The sequence below is a fragment of the Pelobates fuscus genome, chromosome 2, assembly GCF_036172605.1.
Source record: "Pelobates fuscus isolate aPelFus1 chromosome 2, aPelFus1.pri, whole genome shotgun sequence".
In the NCBI taxonomy this organism is placed as follows: Eukaryota; Metazoa; Chordata; class Amphibia; order Anura; family Pelobatidae; genus Pelobates; species Pelobates fuscus.
In genome coordinates, this window is record NC_086318.1 from 90,940,175 (window position 1) to 90,967,366 (window position 27,192).

At 45.6% G+C, this 27,192-nt stretch overlaps 1 protein-coding gene across 2 annotated transcripts in view; it reads right to left on the reverse strand.

Annotated features, from left to right (window-relative positions):
* Positions 1-24,625, reverse strand: part of LOC134586710 (putative serine protease K12H4.7) — a 50,962-nt gene extending 26,337 nt beyond the window's left edge. For both annotated transcript variants that reach the window (XM_063442467.1, XM_063442464.1), the window contains exons 1-4: positions 24,423-24,625; positions 19,902-20,083; positions 14,757-14,989; positions 11,367-11,502 (exon numbers count right to left, since the gene is read on the reverse strand). In XM_063442467.1, the coding sequence (XP_063298537.1) occupies positions 11,367-11,502; positions 14,757-14,989; positions 19,902-20,083; positions 24,423-24,593 (722 nt within the window). In that variant the 5' untranslated portion in view covers positions 24,594-24,625. The remainder of the gene's footprint in view (positions 1-11,366; positions 11,503-14,756; positions 14,990-19,901; positions 20,084-24,422) is intronic.
* Between the last annotated feature and the right edge of the window lie 2,567 nt (positions 24,626-27,192).

The window sequence follows — 27,192 nt, forward strand, 5'->3', positions numbered from 1 at the left end:
CTAGCGATGCTGGTATAACTATTCTTCCATCTTCTAGCTGATACCACTTGTTCTCCAGATACTTTCCCGGTTCAGTCTTTAACCACTCCTCTTCTTGAGCTGTATAAACTGGAGTCCATTGGGACAGTGGAGTTGGTATAAGAGCAGCTATATGCCCCACATACTCCTGTCTTCCTGATTCAGCAGCACGCTTAGCTGCACTATCTGCCATCCGATTTCCCTTGGTTACATCACCATCTCCTCTCAGATGCGCTCGACAATGTATGATACCGACTTCTTTCGGCTCCCACACTGCTTCCAATAGTTGTAGGATTTCAGCTGCGTACTTGATTTCTTTGCCTTCTGAATTCAGTAGTCCTCTTTCTTTATACAAAGCTCCGTGGGCATGAGTGGTTAAAAACGCATACTTAGAGTCCGTATAGATATTTACTCTTAAACCTTCAGCCAATTGTAACGCTCGTGTTAGTGCTATTAATTCTGCCTTTTGTGCTGATGTTCCTTTCGCCAGTGGCCGAGCTTCTATCACCTTGTCTATTGTTGTCACTGCATATCCTGCATAGCGGATCCCTTCTTTCACATAACTACTGCCGTCGGTGTAATATTGAACATCGGGGTTCTGGATGGGAAAATCACGAAGATCTGGTCTACTTGAAAATACTTCATCCATTACTTCCAAACAATCATGTTGACTTTCAGTAGGTTGCGGCAAAAGGGTAGCTGGATTTAAGGTGTTTACAGTCTCTAAATGCACTCTTGGGTTTTCACACAACATTGCTTGATACTTGGTCATACGGCTGTTACTAAACCAATGATTTCCTTTGTAATCCAACAACGTCTGTACTGCATGTGGGACTCGTACATAAAGTTCTTGACCCAGAGTGAGTTTATCGGCTTCAGCTACTAGCAGGGCGGCTGCAGCTACGGCTCTTAGACAAGGTGGAAGTCCGCTGGCCACTGCATCCAGTTGCTTAGACATGTAGGCAACAGGTCTTTGCCATGATCCCAAGTACTGTGTCAATACTCCCACAGCCATTCTTCTTTTCTCGTGTACATATAAGTAGAATGGTCGTGTGTGATCAGGTAGACCTAATGCTGGGGCACTCATCAAAGCCTTCTTCACATCTTCAAATGCCGTTTGCTGTTCTTGGGTCCATAAGAAGGGGTCGTGCTCTGTACCTTTGATGGCTGCGTACAGAGGTTTTGCCAGTATCGCATAGCTGGGAATCCATATCCTACAGAAGCCTGCTGCCCCCAAGAATTCTCGCACTTGTCTTCTATTCTTGGGTACTGGTATTTGGCAGACAGCTTCTTTTCTCTCTGGCCCCATAATCCTTTGACCTTCAGAGATATGGAATCCCAGATACTTGACAGTTGGCAAACACAACTGAGCCTTCTTCCTGGACACCTTGTATCCTGCCTTCCAGAGAATATGTAGTAGATCGTGCGTTGCTTGCTGACATTTTTCTTTTGTAACTGCTGCTATCAACAAGTCATCTACATATTGTAACAATACACATTCTCCTGGGATAGACTCGAAATCCAGTAGATCTTGACTTAGAGCTGAACCAAATAGGGTAGGTGAATTTTTAAACCCTTGGGGAAGTCTTGTCCAAGTCATTTGGCGTTTTGAGCCCGTTACAGCGTTCTCCCATTGGAAAGCGAAAATACATTGGCTTTCTGCGGCAATTCGGAGGCAAAAGAAGGCATCTTTGAGATCTAAGACTGTGAAGTAAGTAGCCCCGCCCGGAATTAAAGCAAGCAGGTTATATGGATTGGGTACAACTGGATGTATGCTAACAACCGCATCATTGACTGCTCTTAAGTCCTGTACAGGTCGATACTCATCTGTACCGGGCTTTTGAACAGGCAGCAATGGGGTGTTCCAGGGGGAAGTACAGAATTTTAGGATACCATACCGTATGAACTTATCCAGATAGGATTGGATGTTCTTCTTAGCCTTCTGCGGAATGTGATATTGTCTTAGGCTCACTGGATAAACCCCATGTTTCAGTTCAATTTTTATTGGTGGAATATTGCGGGCCAGTCCTGGTGGGTTGTTCTCTGCCCAAACTCCTGGTATGTTAAACAATGTCTCATCACTCCTAGGGTTTTGGCTAGTCAACACTGTATAAAGTCGCCACTCTTCTTCCTTTGGTACGGATAAAGTCATAATACCTGAAGGTCCATTAAACTTTAAAGATGTTGTTCCATCTGGTAGGAACGTAATCTGCGCTTGTAATTTGGATAGCATATCACGTCCCAGCAATTGGACTGGACATTCAGGCATATAAAGGAATTGGTGTTTTACTACGTGGCCTCCCAATGTACAGAGTCGACTTTTAAGAACCGGTCTTTCAGCACTTCTTCCAGTTGCTCCTATCACAGTAATAGTCCTTCCAGATGGAGGAGCAACTAGATTAGTCACCACTGAATGTTCAGCACCAGTGTCGATCATGAACGCACTCCTTTTGCCCCCTATTGATACATCGACCATAGGCTCCGCTCGACCAAGGGGGATGGAGCCCGGTCGGTATCAATAGTCCTCCATGACCGTGTCAGCCAATCCTACAAAGTCCCTACCTTCTCTATCGCGGGACCTTTGCGCTGCTGGAATATATCTGTCTTCCCTAACACTTCCACTGTTCCCATTACTCCCTCTATAACCATTACTCCCTCCGGGGCCTCCTCTACCTCTCGCTCTGCCTCTAAAGTTTCCGTAGCCTGCCCTGGGTAGGACCCTCTCGTACTGCTCTCTTTGCGGACATTCGTTCCTCCAATGCCCTTCTTCCTTGCAATACGCGCATTGATCCCTACTCAAAGGCTCCCTACTCCATCTATTATTGCCTCTATCTGGGCCCCGTTTATCTACGCCTGCGATCGCTACCGCTAGCATATCAGCCTTTTTACGCATCTTGCGCTCTTCCTCTTTCTTACTTTCTGTATCCCTGTTCATATAGACCTTATTTGCTACCTCCATTAGTTGGGTGATGGACATACCTGCAAACCCTTCTAACTTTTGTAGCTTGCGCTTAATATCTCCGTATGCTTGGCTGACAAAGGCGGAGTTCACCATTCGGGAATTGTCTGCGTCTTCCGGATTAAAGGGGGTGTACAAGCGGTACGCCTCCAATAATCGGTCATAAAAGACACTGGGCGCTTCATCGCTTTTCTGGATCACCTCAACTGTCTTCGACATGTTAATGGCTTTCTTTCCTCCGGCTTTCATGCCAGCAATTATAGCGTCTCTATAGGCTCTGAGTTGAACCATATCAGCACCATTTACGTTCCAATCGGGATCAGTGTTGGGATAATGTGTTGCGGCCCATGCTGCTGGATTAGCTTGGTTCAAAGCACGGGCTCTATCTTCTAATGCTTTAATGGCTGCTTGATTTATTCTTGTCCTTTCCTCATTGTTAAATAAAGTCATTAGTAACTGCTGGCAATCAGCCCATGTCGGATTATGCGTCTGTACTATTGAGGTGAACAGATCAGTCATGGCTTGTGGTTTCTCAGTATACGAGGAATTATGGGTCTTCCAGTTTAAAAGGTCGGTAGTGGTGAAAGGGACATATACGAAGACAGGGTCAGCGTGTGCCATTTGACCTGCGGCATCGATATAAGCTGACCCGGGATTTAAGCGAAGAGGCATCTGATAGTGCTTTAATTGTTGGGCACCAGTCAACTGTCGGGTTTGGATGGGGCTACGTAGAGAGGCGTCAGTCATGGGTTCCGGTCGGGGAGAGATAGGGTATGGGGATGTGGGAGGTCGGTTTTGGGAAAAGGTCGTAAATAAAACACTTCGAGCCGAGCTAGATGAAGCTTGACCGGAAGTCTGAAGTGGCGCCAAATCAGGATATTCGTTTCTAATGGGGGTGGATTCTGGTTCCGGAAGGGGAGATTTAGTACGAGGGGGGGTGGATCCTGTACTGGAGGAGGAAGCGGAAGTGGATGAGGGTAATGAGGGGAGGGGTGCAGGACTTCCTGCGTTTGCGTCACTTCTTCTTAACGGAAAGTAAGGGGGCGGCAAAGGGATCTCGGACTCAGGGGGCGTGTCCAAAATGGGCCTAACACCAGTCCTAGTGGACGAGCAAGTCCTAGCTACCATGAGGCGACACTGCTCCTCGTGGCATGTCTGGAGCCATTTTGGCGAGTCATTTACGGCCTGTCTCCAACAGTCAATATAAGGAAACTGGCCGTAAAGTTCAGGCCTACCCGATACAGCCACGTGTAAGCGCTGTACCAGAGTTGGATCCAAACTGCCACGTGGCGGCCATGCCGCAACCAAAGTAGGCCACTCCCTAGTACACAAAGTGACCAAACGTACAGGAGACATCTTTACCCCAAAATCACAAACTTTGAATCCCTTTTTAAAATTCTTAACCATACATCCTAAGGGATCCGGAATCGTTGACTGCGACGCACCCATACTTAACAATGGAACGTCGTCGACAACGAATACTATACACGCGTACTATTCAACAGTCACACCCGTTTCCTCTGGCAACAGCACCACGTGGTACGGTTACCAAGTGAAACGTACACAATAACAATAAACACTCAGGGAATTCCCGTACACACACAGCTGTTACACCAGTCACTATATAATCAATATTATGCCCTTTGGCGTAACTATACAGTCACCCACGCTATAATTCTCTATATACGAATTACCCGTCTATAACACACCCCAGTAACATCGTCTTTTACAAATAGCGGTTACAGTACGGTTAGCATAGGTCAAAGCACAAGTTAAGGTCACAATACAATTATTAGTGGTTATGGTGTTAAACATGCAATGGACGACAATGATTAGTACTTATTATATAATGTCAGTAAATATACAGGGTTATGGTACCGTGCACTATAATACAGCAACACACTATTAACACTCTCGCTAGACGGCTGAGCTCGCGCTATCTAACAAGATATACACTTTACTAAAACAATCGTTAACACATTTACAATTCCCAACTAAACTATTGGCCAGTACCTTGAATGGACTACCTAAAACTATATACACCCGTTTTGGTTAGCCACACTGCCCAATCACCACATATATAGCGAGCTAGAGAACCGAATTTACACAGGCGCCTCTTAGTCGCACTATCAAAAGTCTAGTGGGTTCCAAATTTACACGCCTTCCCACTTAGCCCAGATAGGATGAGAACTAGCGAACCGAATTTACACAGGCGCCGCTTAGTCTCCCGGTCCCTCCGACCTAGCGAACGTAATATACACCCTAGAACGCTAGTCTAGACAAGACACCGGTGTCCGGCTAGGGCTATTTACACCAGGACCCCGCCTGACTAACCAAATCAAACGGTCTGACTAAAGAGCGTTCGATCGAGCGGTGCGCCTTCGCTCCTTCCCTCCGACAGAGGGGGCAGATACACAGATTCAAAACCCCTTTGGGCCTACCGCACAATCGGTATACCCCTAGTGGGTCCTGCCGTCTAAAACAGCAGTTGTCTTACCTCCTCGTTCCTGAACCTGAGTTCACACTCATCGACGGGGACACCCCAGCACTTCTCACGTAGAGGCCGATGATCTCCTGGACAACAGACCAGTGGCGCCGAGACGAAGGGAGGTCCACGCAGAAGTTCAGGGGTGCAGCCGTAGAGAACGTGGGCAAAGATAGACCGTCTCACGCCTCTGCCTCTCAGCTACCGTTGAACGATGAGCTTCCCGGCCAATGCACCAAATGATACCGGAGAAACTGACGGAAGCCAAGCACAGAGAGATGGACACAGGTTTCTTCAGGAAGGAAGAGATTCTTTATTGGATCACCGATCGGGACTCAGAGGGACTAGCGTCACCAAAATACAGCAAAGTCTGAGTACTGAATACATAGAGTACATTCCTTATATAGCACTGTAGCTCCTCCCACAATTAACTACACCCACACATACCCTTAACCTATTTAATAAATAGAGTCTAAACTCATCCATCCGGTCTAACCACGTGGCTCATCTGATACAAAGGAGAGGGACGCGTAATTCCAGTTCTTACATTCCTGCACCTGGTCAGTACAGTGATAACAGTATCTTAGCTACGTGTAATTAACTAACTGATACTACAAACACATATACATACATATGCCTTGTGGCAATCTTAGCCTGCTAAACTTGTATTTTACTGGAATTACATCACATTAGTAGTCTCTTTATTGAGCCACTTAAGACAAGGAAATAGATGAAGCCTCTTAACCAATTTTACCTTGGCTATAAAACGGAATGCAGAAAAGGACGGATATGCAATTCAGAGCTAAACATGAATGATACTGCTACAAGGATTGAGGAACAAAATATCTTCATTCTTATTTTTGAAGTTATGGCACAAGCTCCCTCATAGAAGTCTATGATTAAGATTAAGTCATGAGGGGGTGGGGGGTTACTGGTGTGGCATGTGCATTGCAAGACATCATAATCCCACACATCTGTAGATTATGTGACCTGCCCATTATTGTATCAGGAAGTCCACGTTTTACAATGAAGCAGTGAGGAATATCTGCCGTTTCCACTGGTTAATATACACTTGGTAAAGCAAGAAAACAAGTCTAATTTAGTACGTGGAAAAACATCCTTAAAATGGAAGTAATGCTTTCCTATGGGCGGTTTGAATGCGCGCGTGGCTCTGACGTCGGCAGGGGGTGGAGAGTTCCCCAGCACAGAGGGAGCCCGGCGCTGGAAAAAGGCAAGTGGCTGAAAGGTTTTAACCCTATAGTGCCAGGAAAACAAGTTTGTTTTCCTGGCACTATAGTGGTCCTATAAACTGTGTCAAAGCAAAAAAAATAAAAATAAAATAACTCTGCACATACAGTCTCCAGGCACCATGACCGCTTCAAATCACCGACATGGTCAAGCTGCTTGTAGTAACCCTTTAATAAAAAGTTTAAAACCACTTTGGTACATCCCTTCTGACTGTAGCAGCCTCGAGGCATCCAAATCTCACGAAGAGGTGAAGAAGTAGCACATTATGCTTAGCATAAATAAGCAACATTGGATAGAATAGATTCGTCAAAAGTGTAACCGCTGCTGGTCCCTCTATTTACCACTATAAAGTCTTAACCCCTTAAGGACCAAACTTCTGGAATAAAGGGGAATCATGACATGTCACACATGTCATGTGTCCTTAAGGGGTTAAAGCATTGCATTTAGCAGGGCTAACCGTGCATATATCTTAGCTATACTATTATATAATTAGTAAGGGTTCCTAGATTTAAAATATACAAATAAGGGAGAATATAACAAACATAAGGAGTGTCTTGGAAACAATAAAAAGTTTTTTCTTTCAAAATATAAAATTTAATTAAATAAAAATAGATCTATAAAAAAAAAAACCAAAAAAACAAAATCTAAGGAGACAGAGGGGTATTTTTCTAAACCCCTACATTCTTATTAACCCTTAATAGGGAACACGAACGTGCTGCGCAGCAGAATTGCAACAAGATGTCATTGCTGCCGCCCAGGAGTAGTGGAAATCTGAGCGCAGGACTTGTACATGTATATAATTTAATAATCCCTTATAATACTTACAGAAGAGTTTATGAGATTAAAGTATATGCTTTAAATATCAGTAAAATAGAATAACAGAGAGAGGACCGCCACTAAGGGGCTGGGGGTGGAAAAGAGAGGACCGCCACTAAGGGGCTGGGGGTGGAAAAGAGAGGACCGCCACTAAGGGGCTGGGGGTGGAAAAGAGAGGACCGCCACTAAGGGGCTGGGGGTGGAAAAGAGAGGACCGCCACTAAGGGGCTGGGGGTGGAAAAGAGAGGACCGCCACTAAGGGGCTGGGGGTGGAAAAGAGAGGACCGCCACTAAGGGGCTGGGGGTGGAAAAGAGAGGACCGCCACTAAGGGGCTGGGGGTGGAAAAGAGAGGACCGCCACTAAGGGGCTGGGGGTGGAAAAGAGAGGACCGCCACTAAGGGGCTGGGGGTGGAAAAGAGAGGACCGTCCCTAAGGGGAGGGGGGTGGAAAAGAGAGGACCGTCCCTAAGGGGAGGGGGGTGGAAAAGAGAGGACCGTCCCTAAGGGGAGGGGGTGGAAAAGAGAGGACCGTCCCTAAGGGGAGGGGGTGGAAAAGAGAGGACCGTCCCTAAGGGGAGGGGGTGGAAAAGAGAGGACCGTCCCTAAGGGGAGGGGGTGGAAAAGAGAGGACCGTCCCTAAGGGGAGGGGGTGGAAAAGAGAGGACCGTCCCTAAGGGGAGGGGGTGGAAAAGAGAGGACCGTCCCTAAGGGGAGGGGGTGGAAAAGAGAGGACCGTCCCTAAGGGGAGGGGGTGGAAAAGAGAGGACCGTCCCTAAGGGGAGGGGGTGGAAAAGAGAGGACCGTCCCTAAGGGGAGGGGGTGGAAAAGAGAGGACCGTCCCTAAGGGGAGGGGGTGGAAAAGAGAGGACCGTCCCTAAGGGGAGGGGGTGGAAAAGAGAGGACCGTCCCTAAGGGGAGGGGGTGGAAAAGAGAGGACCGTCCCTAAGGGGAGGGGGTGGAAAAGAGAGGACCGTCCCTAAGGGGAGGGGGTGGAAAAGAGAGGACCGCCCCTAAGGGGAGGGGGTGGAAAAGAGAGGACCGCCCCTAAGGGGAGGGGGTGGAAAAGAGAGGACCGCCACTAAGGGGAGGGAAGAGAGGATCGCCACTAAGGGGAGGGAAGAGAGGATCGCCACTAAGGGGAGGGAAGAGAGGATCGCCACTAAGGGGAGGGAAGAGAGGACCGCCACTAAGGGGAGGGAAGAGAGGATCGCCACTAAGGGGAGGGAAGAGAGGATCGCCACTAAGGGGAGGGAAGAGAGGATCGCCACTAAGGGGAGGGAAGAGAGGATCGCCACTAAGGGGAGGGAAGAGAGGATCGCCACTAAGGGGAGGGAAGAGAGGATCGCCACTAAGGGGAGGGAAGAGAGGATCGCCACTAAGGGGAGGGAAGAGAGGATCGCCACTAAGGGGAGGGAAGAGAGGATCGCCACTAAGGGGAGGGAAGAGAGGATCGCCACTAAGGGGAGGGAAGAGAGGATCGCCACTAAGGGGAGGGAAGAGAGGATCGCCACTAAGGGGAGGGAAGAGAGGATCGCCACTAAGGGGAGGGAAGAGAGGATCGCCACTAAGGGGAGGGAAGAGAGGATCGCCACTAAGGGGAGGGAAGAGAGGATCGCCACTAAGGGGAGGGAAGAGAGGATCGCCACTAAGGGGAGGGAAGAGAGGATCGCCACTAAGGGGAGGGAAGAGAGGATCGCCACTAAGGGGAGGGAAGAGAGGATCGCCACTAAGGGGAGGGAAGAGAGGATCGCCACTAAGGGGAGGGAAGAGAGGATCGCCACTAAGGGGAGGGAAGAGAGGATCGCCACTAAGGGGAGGGAAGAGAGGATCGCCACTAAGGGGAGGGAAGAGAGGATCGCCACTAAGGGGAGGGAAGAGAGGATCGCCACTAAGGGGAGGGAAGAGAGGATCGCCACTAAGGGGAGGGAAGAGAGGATCGCCACTAAGGGGAGGGAAGAGAGGATCGCCACTAAGGGGAGGGAAGAGAGGATCGCCACTAAGGGGGGGGAAGAGAGGATCGCCACTAAGGGGGGGAAGAGAGGATCGCCACTAAGGGGGGGAAGAGAGGATCGCCACTAAGGGGGGGAAGAGAGGATCGCCACTAAGGGGGGGGAAGAGAGGATCGCCACTAAGGGGGGGGAAGAGAGGATCGCCACTAAGGGGGGGGAAGAGAGGATCGCCACTAAGGGGGGGGAAGAGAGGATCGCCACTAAGGGGGGGGAAGAGAGGATCGCCACTAAGGGGGGGAAGAGAGGATCGCCACTAAGGGGGGGGAAGAGAGGATCGCCACTAAGGGGGGGGAAGAGAGGATCGCCACTAAGGGGGGGGGGAGAGGATCGCCACTAAGGGGGGGGGGGAAGAGGATCGCCACTAAGGGGGGGGGGGAGAGGATCGCCACTAAGGGGGGGGGGGGAGAGGATCGCCACTAAGGGGTGGGGGGAGAGGACCGCCACTAAGAGGAGGAGGGGGGGGGGGGGGGAGAGAGAGGATCGCCACTAAGGAGGGGAGGGGGGGGGGGAGAGAGAGGATCGCCACTAAGGGGAGGAGGAGGGGGGGGGGGGAGAGAGGATCGCCACTAAGGGGAGGAGGGGGGGGGGAGAGAGAGGATCGCCACTAAGGGGAGGAGGGGGGGGGGGGTAAGCCATCCTGCCACAACACACACACATACACTCAATGCACCCCTTACAGACACACCTTGCATTCATTACACATACAAACACAGATTCACACAAAGCATCACACAAATTATCCCTATACACTACATTCTATAAGAACACACACATTACATCCTCTACAATAACACATCCTCTACACACATACACTCCACTCCCTGTGAGCGAACTCACGGGTGGGCCAAGAGGTGACTTATGGGCATACTCGGTCAGGCCCTGGGGGCCCCAGACCTTGAGCTGTGTAACGGGCCCTCCCCCCAAAAAAATGGAGCGGCTTCCTGTTCATTGATTTTGGTGAGCACTGTTACAAACAAACAGTCTGTAGAGAGCCTCTTCTACACCAGATCAGTGGAGCCAGACTGCAGCCTGAGCCCATCATCCTCTTGTCCTCATTTGGTGGTAAGTAGGCAATCCAGTATATTAGTGGCACTTATCTCTAATTTACCTCACATTAAAGGGCCACTACAGCATAATGTAGTGGTTCTGGTGTCTATAGCCTGTCCCTGCAAGCTTTTTAATGTAAACATACTGCCTTTTCAGATAAGAGACTGTGTGCAGAACTGGTGTTGGCCCCTATGGAAGATTATATGGGTGAGGCATTGTGATGTCACATGGTGGGCAGGACATATGCGGCAGCAAACTTTTGTTTGCCTAGGGCAGCAAAAATCCTTGCACCAGCCCTGCTACCTCACCTTGTCAAAGAGACAACTCCGTGATCATGAAATGACATAGCCTTGGCTTGTCCATAGCCTTAATCAGTCTGTTGTCATGACAGAGACTGCTTATCTAGGTTTAGACCACAACTAAAGGTTGTACATGAAGTAGGCAATGCCTTGACATGGCGTCACATTAACTTGGGACAAAATGGCGTCTTAAAAAGTCTAAACATCTTTACGTATCTGGGTAAGACGCCAGTTTGATAAGTAAAGGAACATAGAAATTGAAAATATTTTTCATACAAACTGGTCAGTTTGTAAAATCTCTTAAAGGCACAGTTTAAAGAAATTACTTTTCATTCTAAAACTCCAATATCTGATAATGCCCATAACAAAAAGGAGGATGAAAAATCAGTTGAGTTGAAATAGTATAAATGAATTTTTTTTTTTTTTTTTTTTAAACCACACACACACCACAATCGTTAAGAAAACCTTCATACTAAACATCTAACCTGAAATGCTCTGTAAGTTTCTCATAATTTTCCTTGTATGCCAGCAGCTGAATCAATGAATCAAAAGCCACTTTCATTGTTTTGGGACAAGAAGAATGGTTTCTAGCCAATGAGGCCTGTACCACTTCCAAGTATTCTGAATAAAAAGAGAAAAAAAAAATGAAAATCTTGCAGGTGAAACATTGTAGCAGGAAATCTCATTCTGGAATCTAATACAGTCTCAATAAATTGATAAATCACTTTGCCACACATTCCATATTGACACTGGAGGAACAATTCAAGCTCCTATAAGTAGACTTTCCCCCTTTTTCTTATAACTATTGGAAAATTGACAATTGACATTTTTTTTCCCCAATAACCTGAACTTGTGAACCAAAAAAAAAATAATTTTAAAATAGTTTTAAGTGTTTATACAAACATGCACTAAATGTACTGAAAATAAATAAAATCTAAGGGAGTCTTGGATATGATGGGGATTAGATTCCAATTTACCCATGAAACTATTGAAGAGTGTGTGGCACAATGGAATCTGAATGTGGATTTAAGCTGCAGCAAGGTTAAGTTTGCACAGATCGAGACTAGAAGACCCACATCTACCTATCCGATCACAGTACCAACAGCATTCGCTCTTAAGATCTGGGAGCACTGAAACCTGGCCTATAAAACAGATTTTCCTTACAGAGTCCTAATCCTGTGCTTAGCTACTCCGTTTGGCCTGTAACTAATCTAGCAGCACGTTCTGATGCAAATTTCAAGCACCTACAACATCCAAGGTAAAGTATTGCTATTAGTTATAGCTTCTTCCAATCTTGCCTAGGGACTAATTATATGGTGTAATAGACTTCCCTAGCAACATGTCGATGTTCCCTACAGCTCCATCCACTTAAAATCCCACCATTCTACCAGCTTTGCTGACTCTCATTAGACGATTGACTCTAGTCAGCCTAGAATTTTTCTACGCAATAAATGGTCATGGTGCTTGGAAAAACCCTTTAACAGTTTCTATGATAGACAGATTTAAGGATTTTAACTTGATGGGATTCCTAACCTCATTGTGTTCTAGGAAACCAATTGCTTTATATATTTGATTAGGATATTGACCACATGTTCTTATACATTACTATTCAGGCACGGTCGCTCTAGGAAGCTTTCATGTTGCGGTGTCATTTTCATTTATTTCTCATTGTATTTTATGAACTTTATTTACAATAGTTAAAAACACTATCTAGCCCCCCTGATAACACCTTAATATAGTAAAATCTTACCTTATTCCAGTCTGCTTGTGTTTGCTCTGCCTCTGATCTGCCTCCTTGGCTGACATCAGAAGTGATGATCTCAGCCAATCACAATCTTTCCATAGGAAAGCATTGGATTGGCAGAGATTGCCAAGGAGGCAAGCCAGGGGTGGAGCCAAACACCAACCTGACTAATCAGCATCTACTAACAGATGCATTGAATCAATGCATCCCTATGAGGATATTTCAGTGTCTCCACCCTCTGCATGGTGTGTGTAGCACTGCCCCAGGAACACCTCTAAGCCATCTGAGGAGTGGCCAATGGAGTGATCACTGGGCTGTAATGTAAACACTGCATTTTATTGGAAAAGACAGTGTTTATTGCAAAAGGCCTGTACTTACCAGAACAAAAACTAAAGCTGTAGTTGTTCTGGTGACTACAAAGTTTAACACAGTTAATAAAATACTGTTAACAGTGATAATGCAATATTGCAACCATCTTGTGAAGATTATTATATATATATATATATATATATATATATACATATATACACACATACACACATACACACACACACACCATTCTACAGTAATTTTATGTCCACTCAGCAGGATTAATACAACTGCTAGTTTTTTTTGCTTGTCTAAGCAAGACACGGTTTTGTCTCATCTTTTTAAATATGTGTATTAGATGATATTGAAAAGCTGCTCAGTAATGTTTATTTTTAGCAAAATAAAATTCTTTAACAGTGTCTGGCTACCGAGGCAGTTTACCAAACTGGGAAATGCTGCAATATTTAGGCCAAATAACAGATTAAGAAGAAGGTTTTAAATTCTGCTTTTTTGGTTGAAGAGATTTATTTTTGCATGTACCATTTAAAAATTAAAAAAAAAGTGGACCACTATTTTACAGCCTTTTGCTTAGTGTTCAATGGGATTCATAAAGAATGTTAGAATTCTCAAGCATTGGACGTTTTTTCCCTCCACACAGTTCACAATGTAACTTAAAGGGACACTTTTGGCAACAACACAACTTAGGCATTTGATGGGTTTTGGCCTGATTAAAATGCTGTATTTTGTATGGTGAAATCTTTATGCAAGATATTTGTTTTGGGGGGTGGGGGATTATTGCATAATGTTGCATCATAAGCCTGCCTCTTTAGCCACACCCACTCATGTCAGAAATACTAGCTTGTTTACTTTCTAACCTGGCTGCAAACAGTCAGTGAAATCACAAACGGATTGTGATATCCTTACTACATGTATCCTGGCTGTCATCTCCTTCTGATGCACAATGTTTTGTTGTTAAGATCATTCAGTACTCTGTGTACATACATTAGATAAGGAAGTATTTTTTCTGAAGAGAGGGGGTGTGGCTAAGTAGGCAGCCATTGGTGCCATTTTCAGTCAGCACATTCGGACTGCAAATATTGTAACTAAAACAGCCTTTTGGCATAATTTATTTCCATCGTCTTGCACCCCTAATAACTACTCTCTACAGAGGGATTTTACTATTCCCCCCCTTTCTATACATTTATCATATCTCATTGTGGTACTCCCTGGCTATGCAGCTATTAGAGCTACTATATACACCCTTTATTACCAGCTATTTAGCTGGGTTACAGGATCCTATTTTGCATACATCGCCATTTTATAGGTTTGTCAATTTTCATTAGAAGGTTTTAAAAGGGTAAGTTTCAATCACACTGTTTATATAATATAGGGGTATTTTGCACTCCCATAGAACACTGACTCATAGCGCCGCCTCCGTGCATGCTGGAGTCTGTGGGTAGCACGTGGCGTCGAGTGTGGAGGTGTTGCAGCAGTTGTTGCATAGAGTTTTGGAGCCATTCTGGAAATTTCTGGGTGTATTTCTCAAGCGGTGGAAAGGTAGGGAGCTGAGCTTTGTCGTTTGCATGCATTTTACTGTGTGTTAGTTTTCATGCCAGCTCATGTTGACTTTTTTCTGACCTCTGGAACGGATTAATTGGTTTTCCATGCATTCCTATGGGAAACCACGTTTCGGTTTACAAATTTTTCGCTATAAGGAAAGTCCCGGAGAACCCATTAAATTCGTAAACCGAGGTCCCACTGTATATTGAAATAAACACAGTCTCTTTACAATACGTATACATAAAATTGTAAACAGTCTTACCAGGAAAATTCACTACAGCATTTACAGGGGCACTGCTAGCCACTGCCGCATACGCCAAGTGAGGATATTTCATTCGGTACCATGCTGCTAGAGATCCAGGATAGGAACCTCCGAACACTACCCATTTCCGACCACTCAAACCTAAATCCTGGCTCAGAACAGTCTGAAAGTGGGCAAGGTCTGCCAGGGCCTGTCTGCTGCTAAGGAAGCGAAGATTTTCCAGTTTCATATCGCTGAATGAAAGAAAAATAAGGAACATTATTTCCTAATGGAGTGATCCTTTAACACAATAACCTGAAAAGACTCACATTTTCAACTAAACATGCTATATTAACTTTTGTAATAATCCCCATTCATTTCAGTGTTGAGGTGGTCATGTTGGAATTATAGGACAATTCTAGTAATTACAGACAATGACTAGTAAAAAGGAAACATGTTGTAAAGAACATGGAAAGGCAACAACCAATTATAATCTGCGATTTGCGGACTAGCTGCTGCAAGATGTGCAGGAAATGGGAAAGGTGGAAGATTCAAATGATGCATTGTGCCCAAACATCACGGCAATGGCTGCCATGATGGAATAGGCCAGTGGTAGGAAACCTTGTGCACTGCAGATGATGTGGATGTCATCTCAAATATTGTTCATCTCCCTGATGCTTTGACAGTAATCTGGTGGTAAGAAGTCTACAATATCTGGAGTGTTGAAAGTTGTCAACCCCTGCATTAGGTCTTCGTTAATTAAGGGACCAGCCGGAGGAAAGAGCTTAGAGAGGGCACTCTGTCACTCCAATGGCTGGTAGGAAGATCAAAATATCTACCTGTCCAGCCCAATGCTTCTACCTCCTGTGATGCTGTATGCTCCACTGGTGTTGATCAACGCCAGCCCTCCCTTAGTATCCAGCAATGCTTGGTGAAGCAGAGTGCTGCCACCAAATTAACTAGCCAACAATCAGATTTGTCCAGGCCACGCAGGACCGGAGGGACATGTACCTGCTGGAGGAGCTGACCAAGCACTCCAACCACGGGTTACCTTGCCTTACAAATGGCCACTCCTTAACTTCCACTAATACAAACAGCCGGTTTAGAGCAGTAAAGAGACCATAAACAAAAACCAAAAACAACACATTGGCTTATTCACAAAAGTAAGAATTCAAAGGGAATTTCAAATGTAATATATTAAAAATAAGGTGAAAATCATCAAATTGGAAACAATATCCATGTCATAAATGCTTCCAGTGCTACACTGGTGTTAAATTTCAATTACTTTAAATTCTCACTTTAGTGAATAAGTGAACACCCTAAATAATAAACTTGACTAGATATGGAAGGGAACACATGTGACATGCCATGGTTATAGGCTTGTAATTGAACTCCCATCATTGTTAATGACTGGAGCTGGTTAAAGGTTGGTACTGACTGCCAGTCATCACAAAACCACCGGGTATTCAGAAGAGACAGGTCACAATCAGAAGATATTTAGTTTGTAAAAGCTCTCACCTCTAGCTCTGCCACCTAAAGAGGTTTTGCAGGAGCAGGTCTGTACATTCTTCCATTATAAGTGAAGGGGTCGGTATAAGAAATATGGCCGATCCCATCAGTTTCCAAATGCCAGTGATCTGCCTGCTTCCCACAGGCATAACCTATTGTGCAAAATCGCATGAGAAACCCACTTGATACAAGGGCTTAATTATGATAGCAATGCAGAAGGGGAGGGAATGGGAGAAAAGGAAAGGAGTTTTGCTAGAGGCTCCAAGATTTCTGATTGCAGTCCTGGTCACAGTCATTAATATGATGATAGGATTGAGTTCTCCTACAACAATATGGTCATTATTTACGTAGTATAGAAGGGGCTTCATCATTTTTTTTTCCCCCCCCCAAGGGAAATGATTGATAAAATAGGTTTGCACTAATAGAGCATGAACACAAGTCCGACAGCACAAACCAGAACTACAAATTCTATAGAGTATTAATGGTTTTTAAATGAGAAAGTAATTTTAGGAAAGCATGCTGCTTTGATTTCAGAATGTGGCAGTCTCCCTCCTCTGAGAAAGATTTCAAAGCAACAAACATCCTTTACAAACGCCCTGCATATGGCTCTATAAAACCAGACAGATCGCTATACAGTATAATACAAGAGTAATTTAAAGAAGAGTTTTTAGATATGATAGCCACCCCCTATTAAAGCAGAACCCTAAACAGATTGCCACTGTTACGCAACACATTTGAGTGAAGTTGCATTGACCATAAATAACATATCAACCAGGAATTGGTATGAAAACTACAACCAACTAAGAATTTTGAGAAGTGACTGCCATCTATTGGTAGGGAATAGATACATTACCATGGCATGTCAAAAAAAAAAAAAAATGGTGCCATGTTTTGTTCACAGAAGTAAAGCAAAACAAACAGAAAAACACTGCAGAAATGTTAAAGGGACATCATGGTCACCAAAACAATTATAGCTTATTGTAGTTGTTCTAGTGAATATAGCCTTTCCCTGCAGGCATTTTTTTTTTTTAATTCTTTATTTTGTTTGTGCGTTATTTGGTTTCATGCAATATACTGACAAATACAAAAGGTTAGAATAGGCATTTCACGGTATGTAGTCAAGTTGTTCAGCACATATTTCTTTTTTATAACATGTTGCATAACGGTTGTGTGTATTAGTGCTTACATATGTTTCAGGGTGTATAACCCTTTATGTAGTAGTGTTAGCCCCTATTTCTGCTCTTCGTAGTTAAGGTCACATGGTTGTACTCCTGATGAGGCTATGAGTTACTATGTGTAAGTGCACTGGTTTGTGGTGTTCATGAGAAGGCATGGGTGGTCTACCCGTGGTGCTACTTCGGCTGTGGTCAATCTCTGTGAGCCAGTCGGCTGTAAAGTAGTGTCATTGTGGGGTCACAGCTCTTTCCACGGTATTGAGGACAGCGGGGGGGGGGGGGGGGGGAGGTGTAGGTAGCTTGTCTGTAGCTTCCCTGCGTTAGTGAGGTCTCTTATGATTGTCTGTGTGTGTGACTATCACTGAGTGCGTGGGTGAATGAGTGGCACAGAATGTGTGGGTTAATAACAGAGGTAATAACAGGTAAAACAAAATAACCAATCAAATATATAAGAAGAGTAACAGTTCAGTGTGCAGGTGTATTAGAGTCCGCTTGAGCCGGGTTGGCTATGTCTGCTTGCAAGTTGCGTCAGGTTTCCGAGCCGGTGCTTGGGGATCGGGGGATAAATGGTCTCGTAGTGGCTGGATCTCCCATCCAGGATGGTCCTGTCTGGACTGTTGACTGGGGAGCGTCTGATAGTCCCAAGAGTGGTAGGACTGCAAGAATGTCTGCCTCCGACATGGCTCTATGAACGGTCCCGTTGTGCGGAATCAGCAGGGTCCGCGGCATGCCCCATTTGTACTGAATGCCTGCGGTTCTCAGGCGTCTCGTTAAGTGTTGTAGTGATCTCCGCCAGTGTAGTGTCGCTCGAGTGAGGTCCTGGAAGAAGAGCAGGTTGGAGTTTTCGAACGGTAGGGGAGACTTGCCTTTAATTGCTGCCAGTATTGCTGCTTTATCATGTGTTGTAGCACATTTTAGTATAACGTCTCTAGCCTCCGCGGCTGGTGTGTTGTTCCCTGCTGGCAGACGAAATACGCCCTCTAGGGTGAGTTTTCTGGCTGTGGCTGGCGGTAGTATGGAGGTTAAAAGCCTCCTCACAAAGTGGGGCAACTCCTCTGGGGTGATTCCTTGTGGGACTCCCCTAAGCTTGATATGGTTGCGACGCAGGCGGTCCTCCTGGGTGGCCACCTGGGTCGCTAGTGCTTGGTGGGCTGTCTGCAGGGATTGCAGGGCTGCAGTGAGATTTGATGTCCCACTTGTCAGTGATTGCATGTCCCCTTCCATGGCACTCACCCTCTCCGCGGTTTTACATACGTCCGTCTTGAGGGTACCAATATCCGCGGCTAGTAGGGATTGAATCTCCTGCATCCATGTTTGTAGATCTTGTTTTGTAGCAAACGTGTTCTCGCTTAGCTCTGTGCCAACCAGGGGTGAGTTGGGTCGCTTGTCCTCAGGACTTAGCTCCGGTGAATGAGCCTGCTCTGGTAGTGCCGGCGGGAGGCCTACTGTGGAGGATCTCGTGGCGGCCATTTTGGAGGGTGCGTGTCGTTGCAGCATTTCCCCGATGTTCGGTTGGTCTGCTGCCGATGTCGGGTGCTGTTTTTGCGTGCGGCGCCCCATGGTTGCAGTGGGACTGCTGTGTGGTGTGGTGATCGTCTCCTCCAAGTCCGGGCTGTATTCCGTCTAGGAGAGTCCCCAGGCCGTATCTCGTGGGAGTGAGGTAGGCCCGGTGTTTAAGTTTCACCTTTCCCGGCTTCGTTTGGTGAAAGAAGGGCATTAGTCGACTCCTCTCGGTTACCCAATGCTCGGAGTGGGGTTGATGTCTGCGAGAGGGGTAAGATGCTCGTGATATTTTCAAGATTATCGTTGCAAGGTCGGGAGCTGTTGGAAATGGTGTCCATTCAGCTCAGCTCGCAAGCCCCGCCCCCCCCCCCCCCGCAGGCATTTTAATGTAAACACTGCCTTTTCAGAATGTTTACATTGGTGACTAGGAATACCTCCAGTGACAGTCAATTAGACGCTTCCTTGGTCAGTGCTACACAACAATGACGCTCTCTGCATATTTGCCATAGAGATGCACTGATTCAATGCATCTCTATGGGGAGATGTGGATTGGTGCAGCACATGTGAGTTAGTCTCCCCATGCTTTCCTACATGAAAGCATTGATTTGGCCGAGATTGTCAGATTTGATTATCTCAGCCAAGGGGGAAGAGCAAGTCGCAACCATACCTGTGTGGCTCTGGAAAAAGGTAAGTAAACTCACCTGTTTCACGAGGGGGGTGGTAAGGGGTCTTCTGTATGGCTAGATGGTGATTTACACTGGTTGTGTCAGGAATACACATTTGTATTCCTGACACTACAGTGTTCCTTTAACATTAATAATTAGACATATATACACACACACACTAGCTGACTATGAATTTTTTTTATCACAAACCAAGCTAAAGAAATATTTTTATGAATGTCATGATAGAGCATCAATAACCATTTAATCTAGACACCCAAATAAACTAGACTGCTAGGCTCAGTCCAACGACTTACAGAGTTGGTTGACTTTCGCCATAGAAGCGGTGCTCTAGCAGGAGGCAAAAGGCTCCTAGTTTCTGGGCATATGTCAGCCAGGAACCATATTGCATCCAAGTTGGATTAGCTTCTCCTTCACCACCAATCATGAGGAATACAGGACCTCCAGGCTGCACGAAAGTATCATTCACAAAATATCTCTGTAGGAAAAGAATAAAAACAAACCGTTATTTTATTAATGTTTTGAGGGGAAAAAGCAAGGGCTGCAAGGAGAAAGGAATAGTTTGAGTAAACGAAAAGGTTGAGATAGAAAGGAATAAGCAATGATTATAAGGGGAAAATGAGAAGAAAATATTTAATAAGTGCAAAGCAGGGGTAGGTCCAGGGACGGATTTATAGGTCAGACGTCTGTAAACATAAATCCTAAGGTGCCCCCTGCTCCCAAACCCCTAAATAAGGCAGATAAAGCTTAATAATTAATGTATTAACTGGACATTGCAGGCCTAAAAACATTAATATTTAACAACTGTATATGTATAAATGTATGTATATTCATGCTTGTAATGTATTGTGTTTGGATCAGAGTATAGTTAGTGAATGCGGTTATGTAAACATATGCAGGATTAAATGGGGGTGTGAGAGGGGAAAATGTCAGAATTAGATTGCAAAGGGTATATAATGTTAAGAGGATTAAAAGTTTGAGAGGGGTTAAGTTGTAGTATAAGGGCCATTTTGGATTATTGGGTCTAGGGCTAGAGATGGGTTAAATTTAGTATCAAGGTACATGAGTGGTTTAGTTTTTAGAAAAATGTAAGGAACACTTTAGTTTTTGGAATACAAAGATGCATTTCTAACACTAAAGTGTCCCTCTGCTCCTGTACCACTCTCACTCCCCCCATGAAAAAAAAACTAAAAACCTCATTCACTTACCTGAATCCAGCATTGCGCTCCACCACCAAAAAAGTCAGACGTTGAGTGGGACCTTGAATAAATGCTTTCTCTAGTAGCAGCAGCCACCACCACTAGAGATAGCCTTAGCATTGCAATGCAAATATTTCTCTAAAACTGCAATGTTTCACACTGCAGGGCGAAGGAGGACAGGGACACTGCACCAAGGCCACCTCAATGAGATGAAGTGGTCTGGGTGCCTATAATGTCCCTTTAACCCCTTAAGGACCAAACTTCTGGAATAAAAGGGAATCATGACATGTCACACATGTCATGTGTCCTTAAGGGGTTACGGCAGTGCTTGCCAAACTGTGTCACGACAAGTTAGTGTGCCGGCTGAAATGTGCAGGTGTGTCTTGCAAGTGCAACCATTTTACACCATTTTACGTCCAGGGTATGCACTGCGGTCAAGGCTATTGCGCAGTGAAAGCAGGGCGTCATGACATAGTCACGCACTCATTGAGCACTCTGTGTTGACAAGGGGGTGTGGAGAGATGTTGAGAAATCCTACTGCTTTCCGTACAGCCTTAAGAAAAATGCCACAGATGCCTTTTTTTTTCCTGCTGATTGAGAAGAGTGATGCATCACTTCAACATTGACCATGGCAGAGTCTCTGTTACAAAAATCAGCCAGCACATACAGCCTCTGCGTTTCATACACTACAATACTTCTTCAATTTGTTTTTGGCCAGAACCATGAGTAGCTCAATGAGAGCATAATCCTTTAATTGAGAAACAGAAATACCGGTAATTGTTTTATTTCAACAGTACACAACTTTAATTTTCTTTGGCTGCTTGGTCCCTGTTCTAAAAATCATTTCCCTATTACAATTTATGTACGTGTTCATATCGCTAGTTCATACTAGTTTAACCCTCGGTTTACTAGTAGAATTACCGTATCTCAAAATGATGAAAGTCTTCAAATTGTGTCACGAAACTTTGGTATGCACTGCTTTAAAGGGACACTCCAGTGCCAGGAAAACAATCCGTTTTCCTGGCACTGCAGGTACCCTCTCCCTCCCATTCCCAGGTAGCTGTCCCTCGGCGGTTGTTTCGGGTCGGCGTCGCTCTTCCCAGTAATCGCATCAGCCGGTGGGCGAGACTGATCCCGCCCGCCGGCTGAGGAGACCTAATGCGCATGCGAGTCAATGCCACGCACTAGGTCACCCCATAGGAAAGCATTGTGCGATGCTGGAGATCCTCACACAGCGTGAGGACGTCCAGCAACGCTCTAGCAAAGAAAATCTTTGCTATAAACGCGGAAGTGCCCTCTAGTAGACAGCCACTACAGGTGGAGTTAACCCTGCAATGTAATTATTGCAGTTTATAAAAAAAACTGCAATAATTACACTTGCAGGGTTAAGAGTAGTGGGAGTTGGCACCCAGACCACTCCAATGAGCAGAAGTGGTCTGGGTGCCTTTAAGGTAAAGGGTTTTTTCTCAAATTTAGGCTTTGGAGTGCTGGAGTTTGCAAAGTACTCACCCTTCTAGGTCTACTGCAGACCATTCTCTGACCAGCGGAGGAGCAAAGTGTGCTTCATTTCCGGTGGTCAGAGAAATGTTCCCACAATTCTTAGCTTTCCTCCCTGTTCCTGCGATGCTTCCTTTCACTTTTCCAGAAAGTCCTGTCACTTAGACATAACGCCGGCGACCTGCCGAATTGCGTCCTAACAGAATGAGAACAGTGGGCCAGGGGGAGGACAATAGGTCCCCCTTATTGTTATTCCTGGCCCCCACCCACCACTTTGGTTATTTAGGGCTCACACCCGCCGCGCAGGGGCGGGAGGATAATAGGTCCCCCCCTTATTGTTATTTATGGCCCCCACCCACTGCTCTGGTTATTTAGGGCCCCCACCCGCCGCGCAGGGGTGGGGGCCAGGGGGAGGACAATAGGTACCCCCACCACATTCTCATTTAGGGCCGCCAACCGTTGCTCAGGTGTGGGGGCGACTAGGGGGTCAGTTAGATGTAGTGGAGTCGCGAGGGGGGGTTAAAAAAAATAAAAATAAAAAGGGGGATTCGGACATGACGGTGCCGCTACCATTTGTGAAAATTTGGAGAATAACACGGTTTTATTTGAGGACAAATTATTTGTTTCCTCACCCAAACAAATGCTATTAAACCAGTCACTGTGTAAGGCAGGGGTCCTCAAACTCCGGCCCCCCAGATGTTGCTGAACTACATCTCCCATGATTCTTTGAATTACATAGCTAGCCAGAGAATCATGGGAGTTGTAGTTCAGCAACATCTGGGGGACCGGAGTTTGAGGACCCCTGGTGTAAGGTATGGCAGTAGAGGCAAGTAAGAGACAGACTTCTCCCAGTGCAATTCCAGGTGAGTGACATGGCCACTGTCCCAAGATAAACTGTGAGCTTAAAGCAAAACTCCAGTGCCAGGAAAACAATCCGTTTTCCTGGCACTGGAGGTACCCTCTCCCTCCCACCCCCCAATCCCCGGTTACTGAAGGGGTGAAAACCCCTTCAGGTCACTTACCTGAGGCAGTGACGATGTCCCTCGTCGCTGTCTCCTCCTCCGTGCTGCTCCTCCTACTGTCTCCGTCGGCCGGTGGGCGAGAGATCATGCCCACCGGCCGAGGAGACCTAATGCGCATGCGCATTAGCACTCCCCATAGGAAAGCATTGAAAAAGATTTTCAATGCTTTCCTATGAGGAAATGAGCGACGCTGGAGGTCCTCACACAGCGTGAGGACGTCCAGCGACGCTCTAGCAAATAAAATCTTTGCTATAAATCAGGAAGTGACCTCTAGTGGCTGTCTAGTAGACAGCCACTAGAAGTGGAGTTAACCCTGCAATGTTATTATTGCAGTTTATAAAAAAACTGCAATAATTACACTTGCAGGGTTAAGAGTAGTGGGAGTTGGTACCCAGACCACTCCAATGGACAGAAGTGGTCTGGGTGCCTGGAGTGTCCCTTTAAATAAGCATAGCCATGTTATTGAGGAGCATGGAAGCCATATGCACAATAATATTTCTAATATCCACTGCACAGCGTTATAGGCTTCCCACAGGGCACTTATTTAAAACTGGCCATTCATGCCTGGATGTGCAACTGATGCAAATAATTTTTATTTTTTTTAAAAAGCTGAGTTTGAATAAATATTGGAAAACAAATAAAAATAAACACAAACAAGTTAACAGCTAAGTTTTAGTTAGTGGTAACAGTGTGCATTTCCCTCCAAAGTGACAGCTGCTCTTTCAGCGCAAAGATGTACCGAATTTGTTTGTGGATAGTTAATACATGTTCTTTCAATTCTATAACTGTCCTTAATGTGTGTGACATGACCTGCTAACCCATGGTCTCACGTGATGCTAATTTAGTTTCTAACTGCACATTTTCTTAACATTTGCTAAATCATTTCCTGCCCCTTCTACATAAAGGAAATAGCATTTATTATCATGATACCTGTGTGTTTATTTCAAAAAACACTAATTTAAAGCCAAATATGCCCACTGATAAAATATTCATAGTGATACAACCCCTCCCCCCAGGTAAGCAGCAGAACATAGATTAGTATTAAGAACACTGCAAGAAACAGTTAAAGCAAATACTTCTGCTTTCCCATGTAACTTGCCTGATGCCAAACTCTAGTGTCTGCTCCATTGAAGTGGTCGAGCTTTTGAAGAAACCGGCGTTCAGCCACAGAGACATCAGTGTCAGGAGGTCTCCTGTGTAATCTCACAGAAGTAAAGCCATTGCAAAAAGCAGCTAAACAGATAATGAGTAACAACTGCATTGTAGCCATGTCTCACCAGCACAGAGTGCTTGTCTATGTGTGTGTGTCACGTGGTCTTTTATCAGCTGACATTCTAAGCATGTGATTATTCAGCATCTCCTGGGGACCCAGGCGTGTATTTTTATCATTCTAGTTATACCTCCCCTTGTCTTCATAAAGGGATAGTGAATATAAAAGCACATACTGTTTATATTATTATTATTATAAATGCCACATAGTATTATATTGAATACCATCAAAGTGTGCAGCCCTTAAAGCATTCTCATTCAGTCTGAATTTATTACAATTTTAATCAATGATTGTGCTTTCATGGTAATATGGCAGTGATACATATAGCCTTGATGCTTTTTATCTCCCAGTATTTTGAGAGATGGTGAATAATGGATGGAAGAATGAAAGGAGGGGAACAGGGACAGTGCTGATAACACTGTGATCATTGCTGATATTTGGTATCATGCATCCATCCAGGGCTGAACATGTGCACAGCATTGTGATTGGTTGGTTTGGGGAAGGTCCTCTAGGTGTGCTGATTGCATAATCTGTGGTATCTAAAAAAAAAAAAAAAATTTGAAAAGGACACTGTAGCCACTATAACCATTTCATCTCTTTTGCATCATTAAGTATTAAACTGCTTTAGAGCTGCTTAACACTATGTAAATGTCCCTGGACACCCACAGTCCCGCCCCTTCTGGGGGTGTGGCTAAGGCAGAGATTACATGCTTCCTTGTAGTGATACATTTCATACCGTCAGTTGGAGCTCTGGAGCTCAGCCAATCATAGCTGCCTTTTATTGCACCAGCTAATATTTTCTTGTTATCCAAAGCAGCACAGAGGGGATAGACTGCTGGGGACTCTCATTTAGCATTAAAACTGAAAAGTATTAAAAACTGTTCAATGCTGAATAAAATGACGGTACCAGGGGATTTCAGACACTATAACCAGTTTAATGAGATGAAGCAGACACAATGAAACGTAATATTTTTTTTTTTTTTTAAATGAAGGGTATTGAATTTTTATTTTATCTTTTTATCAGGCTGAGCAGTCATGTTGGGTCACATTCTACTGTCACCTGACCAACTGCTGCTCAAGCCATATTGCTTGATGCTACAGTCAGGGCCGGATTAACATAGGGGCTGCCAGGCCCAGGCCCAGGCCCATGCCCATGGAAAAGGCCCATTTAAAAAAAAAAAAAAAATGTACTTTTTTCTTTTTTTTTTTACACACTACTCTTAGGCTTGCCACCTGACTGGTATTTTACCAGCACAACCGGTATTTGAGGCTGCCTGGCCGTGCCGGTATTGCAGTAATACCGGCAATACAAATGCAGATATACTTCTCAGTATAAACAGATTACTCTGCAATACCAGCATCCGCCAGTAGGGGTCACTGTGTATGGAGAGAGGCAGGGATAGGAAGTTACAGTATATCTCTCCCTGCCTCTCTCTACTCACTAATCTGCAGGGGAGCAGCTACACAGCACAGAGAGTTCAGAAAGCAACTCCCAGCCTGCAGAGACAGACTACACCTCAGGGAAGTGAGGGATGAGAGTAAAGGCAGAAGGGACACATGGGGACACTGAGACACTAGTGGACACTGGGAAACCTGGGGACACTGAGACACTTGGGGTGACTGAGAAACCTGGGGACACTGAGACACTTGGGGCCACTGGGACACATAGGGGCCACTAAGACACTTGGGGACACTGGGAAACAAGGGGACACTAGGGGACACTGTGAGACATGGGGACGTTGAGACACATGGGGACGCTGTGAGACAAAGGGACATTGGGATACACATTGGGATACAGAGACACTAAGGACACAGTGTCTCAATGTCTCCCAGTGTCCCTGTGTCCCCTAGACTCACAGTTTTTGTGTCCCCATGTCTCTCAGTGTCCCTAGTGTCTGTGTCCCCATGTCTCTCAGTGTCCCTAGTGTCTGTGTCCCCATGTCTCCCAGTGTCCCCAAATGTCTGTGTCCCTATGTCTCCCAGTGTCCCCAAATGTCTGTGTCCCTATGTCTCCCAGTGTCCACAAATGTCTGTGTCCCTATGTCTCCCAGTGTCCACATGTCTCTCAGCCAGTGTCCCTAGTGTCCCCATGTCTCCCAGTGTCCTTATGTCTCCCAGCCAGTGTCCCTAGTGTGTGTCCCCATGTCTGCCAGTGTCTGTGTCCCCATGTCTCCTCAAATGTCTGTGTCCCCATGTCTCCCAGTGTTCCCATGTCTATGTCCACAAGTGCCCCCGTGTCTCCCAGTGTCCGTGTCCCCATGTCTCCCAGTGTCTGTGTTCCCATGTCTCTGTGTCCCCAGTGTCTTAGTGTCCCCAAATGTCTGTGTCCCCATGTCTGTGTCCCTAATGTCTGTTTCCCCATTTCTCCCAGTGTCCCCAAATGTCTGTATTCACATGTCTCCCAGTGTCTCCATGTCTCCCAGTGTCCCCATGTCTGTATTCACAAGTGTCCCCATGTCTCCCAGTGCCCCCATGTGTCTCTGTGTGCCCATGTCTCACTGTGTCCCCATTTCTCCCAGTGTTCCCAAATGTCTGTGTCCACATGTCTCCATGTCTCCCAGTGTCCCCATGTCTGTATCCACAAGTGTCCCCATGTGTC